The following is a 3,631-nucleotide window of genomic DNA, read 5'->3' as shown; positions in this document are numbered from 1 at the left end:
GGTGGCGTATCCCGAAGCATCTACCTCGACTCGCGTAGGGCGGTCTGGTTCCCAGGTCACCAGCACCGGCTCCGTGGTGAAGGCTTCCTTGAGGGTGTCGAATGCCGTTCGCTGCCGCAGTCCCCATTCCCAGGCGACGTCCTTCTTGGTGAGGTCGTGGAGCGGTCGTGTGATCTTAGCAAAGTCTTTGATGAAGCAACGGTAGAAGTTGGCAAACCCGATGAACCCGCAGACCTCCCGTAAGTTCCGTGGGGTCGGCCAGTCGCGTACAGCCTGGACTTTGATGGGGTCCATACTGACTTCGCCCTGTCGGATCACCAAGCCCAGGTACTCGATCTCAGTCTGCTCGAACTCGCACTTTTCGGGTCGTAGGAACAGGTCGTGTTCCTGGAGCCGACGCAGTACTTCGTGTGTGACCCGGCGGTGCTCTTCCCGTGTGTCACTGAAGATGAGGATGTCGTCCAGGTACACTGCTACCTTCCCAGCGGCTATCAGGTCACCGAAGATAGAGTTCATCAGCGCTTGGAAGGTGGCCAGGGAGTTGGTGAGACCGAAGAACATGACCCGTGGTTCAAACAGACCCCTATTGGTCGTGAAAGCTGCTTTCCACTCATCGCCTTCCTTGATCCGGATGTTGTTGTAGCCCCAACGAACATCGAATTTGGTGAAGTACTTAGATTGGCGAAGGCGATTGATGATGTCAGAGGCGAGGGGGAGTGGGTACCGGTTTTTGACGGTGATGTCATTCAACTTTCGATAGTCTTGGACCATGCGGAGTTTCCCGTCCTTCTTCTTGACGAAGAAGACCGGTGAAGCCATGGGGGACTTAGAGGGGACGATGTAACCCTTGCGAAGGTTCTCATCGAGGAAGGCGTCGAGCTCGGCTTGCTCATTTACCGGCATTGGGTACACCTTGGAGCGGATAGTCTCGGGGGCGTCGGGCTTTAGATCGATGGTATGATCATATGGCTTATGCTCGGGTAGGCGCTCCGAATCCGGTTCTGAAAACACCTTGGCGTACTGCCGATATTCCTCGGGAACCATTTCGTCGAAGGTCTTCTTCGGCTTGGCCTGATGCGCTTCGGCGGCGAGCTCGGTGGAGTACGTGAACCCGGCGGCACACCAGAGTTCCTCCGTGGCTTCCTCAAGCACACTGTGCTTTTGCCAATGCCGGCGAAGGCGTCTGTTGGCCGCGATCTTCTCAAACGGGGGGAGATCTTCCTCGGGGACCGCCGACCGGTCCTCCGTATCAACCTCGACCCTGCTGTTCGTCCAATCGATCTGCGGGTTGATCTTTTGCAGCCAGGGAAGCCCCAAGATCATGTCCTCCGGCCCAATGTTGGTAACTAAGAACTCGGTGCGCTCGGTGTGCGTGCCGATGCTGAGTTCGAGTCGGGTGTAGTGGGTGATACTGCCAGCTTGGTTACGGGAGCCGTCAATATTATGAAGCGGGATGGCTCGGGCGAGGGGATGGATCATGACTCGATGCATGTCGACGAAGTGTTGATGGATGAATAGACCTGTGGCTCCAGAGTCTATCATGGCTACTGCAGCTACGCTACGGTTTCGTCCTTTGACGTTCACACTGATACGGAAGTGAGAACTATTCACATCTATTTCCGGTATACTAAAAGTACAGGAGGCGACGGAATCATAGATGGACGAGGACGGGGGATGCGTGCGTAAACCTTTGGGCGGCGGCGTCGTAGCCTTATTGCGCGCCTGTTCTAAAAAGCCTGCTTCATCGCTTCAATCTGCGCGGCCAGCTGTCGCTGTCCTTCGAGGAGTTGGGCGATCACGTCGACCTGGCTGGCGGAGACGGTGGCCTCAGCGGCGGCTGCGGTGTCCGAGGGTGCCTCCTCGGTCGCTGCCACACGCTGCTTCTTTGGCTGCCCCATGAACTTGCTCTGGCAGACCACCTCTCGATGGCCTGTTCTTCCGCACCAGGCACAGATGTCGCGCTCGTGATTGCCATCGCGTTTGCTGTGGGCGGTGGAGCCGCAACCAAAGCACTTGCCTGTCATCGACTTGATGAAGGCTTCGCGTGAGTGCGTTCCATCAATGTCCATCGCGTTGGGGTCTTTCGCGACGAATGGGGCGGCGGAAGTAGTGGCCGGGGGGAGCCGAGGGGGAGGGACACTTTTGCCTTGTTCACGGGCTTTCTCAGCCCTGCACTGGCGAATGCGGACGTCAAGCTCCGCTGCCACAGTTAGGAGCTCGTCTAGGGTGCCAATGGGCCTGGCGGTGTGCACGAGCTCGTCCTTGATGCTGCTGGCAAGGTGCTCATAAAAGCGGTCGCGGAGGTTGGCCGCCGAGTAGCCCGTTCGGCTCATCAGCTCTTTGAACTTGGCGGCGTACTCGGGGACCGTCTTGCTTCCTTGCCAGAGTGCGCGGAGCGCGTCCTTGGCGTCAACCGCCTCGTTGGAGGTTTCGAAGCGGGAGCGGAAGTCGGCCTTGAAGGTGGCCCAGGTGTCCTGGAATGGCCGTTTGGCGACCTCGGCCTCAGCCACTGTCTCGAGGTATGGGGTGGCCCAGATGGCCGCTTCGTCCTGCAGGAAGGTCAGGGCGGAGACAATCCACTTCCTTTCGTCGGGAGTGTACGTGCCGTCTGCCTGCGCGTTGTTGAGGAGACTGCCCGTGGTCATTGCGTAGGTGCTGAACGCGGTGAGGAAGCGGCGGGCATCGGCACTCGAATTGCCCTTGAACGGCATGGGTTTCTGGAGGGCTTTGTCAAGGGTGCGCTCCGTTGCCCCCTGCTGGCGATTGTTGACAGTGGTAGTGAGGGTGGTGACGGCCTGCGTGAGGGCGGTGAGGGCCTGCTGCATCTGGGTCTGGCCCGCGATGAGCGCATTGATCGTTTCTTGGGACATAGTGGGGACCGGGGGTGTGGGTGGAGCTTCGGGGGAGGGGGCGCGTACCGGCGATACGGGACGAGTGAGTGGTGCCGGGGTTGGTGCCCGGGTGCTTGGGAGGGGAATAGATTCCGGGATAAGCCCGCGGATCTGGTCGAGGGTGGTGGGGTGGAAGCGAGGGAGGTTTTCCGAGGCGAGTCGTTGTGGGGCGGTGATGGAGAAGAGGCGGTTGGGGCACGGAAAACTATCGCAGTCGTTCCACAGGTTCTCCCCTGGCTCGTAGTAGCAGTCGGTTTGGTCTATGTGGTCGTAACCGTGCTGCTTGTTGTGGCACTCAAGATCCAGGGTGTCCACTCCCGATCTCGGGATGTTATCCGCAGTCTCGCTACCCGACGCTGTCTGCTCAGCCTCCTCGGCCTATTGCTGCGTCCTTTTACCACAAGGGACACGAGCCCAAGGGTAACCTGCCCTGGCTTCCTGTTGCCACTTTTCTATGCCTCCTACACCCGAAGGTGCACCCGTTACAGTCAACACCGGATTTTACACTGCGGGTCAGGCAGATTCCGCGTATTGTACCAATCAGAAGATCGGCAAGCCAAGGGTTGCGCCCTGACCACTACTCTGGGGTGACAAAGCGCGTGCGCAAGGAGGGACCAACACAGGGGGTGATCACAAACGGAATGGACTTACACGTGAGGGAAGATCTGGTCGGCAGATCTCCGGCACGGTGGGGGATCTTGACCTAATGTCGCGGAGCTAGACTCGACGCGACCAGGCAA

At 58.9% G+C, this 3,631-nt stretch overlaps 1 protein-coding gene across 1 annotated transcript; it reads right to left on the bottom strand.

The window, feature by feature from the left end:
- Nucleotides 1–1,727: 1,727 nt before the first annotated feature.
- TRAVEDRAFT_133875 (uncharacterized protein) lies at nucleotides 1,728–2,333 on the bottom strand (the record flags this gene model as incomplete). Its single annotated transcript, XM_008045510.1, has 1 exon — nucleotides 1,728–2,333. The coding sequence occupies one exon, from the start codon at nucleotides 2,331–2,333 to the stop codon at nucleotides 1,728–1,730; it is 606 nt and encodes a 201-aa protein (XP_008043701.1).
- Nucleotides 2,334–3,631: the final 1,298 nt, after the last annotated feature.

Source organism: Trametes versicolor (genome assembly GCF_000271585.1).
Source record: "Trametes versicolor FP-101664 SS1 unplaced genomic scaffold TRAVEscaffold_12, whole genome shotgun sequence".
NCBI lineage: Eukaryota > Fungi > Basidiomycota > Agaricomycetes > Polyporales > Polyporaceae > Trametes > Trametes versicolor.
Note: the sequence above shows the minus strand (reverse complement) of the source record. Positions and strands in the feature narration are given on the sequence as shown.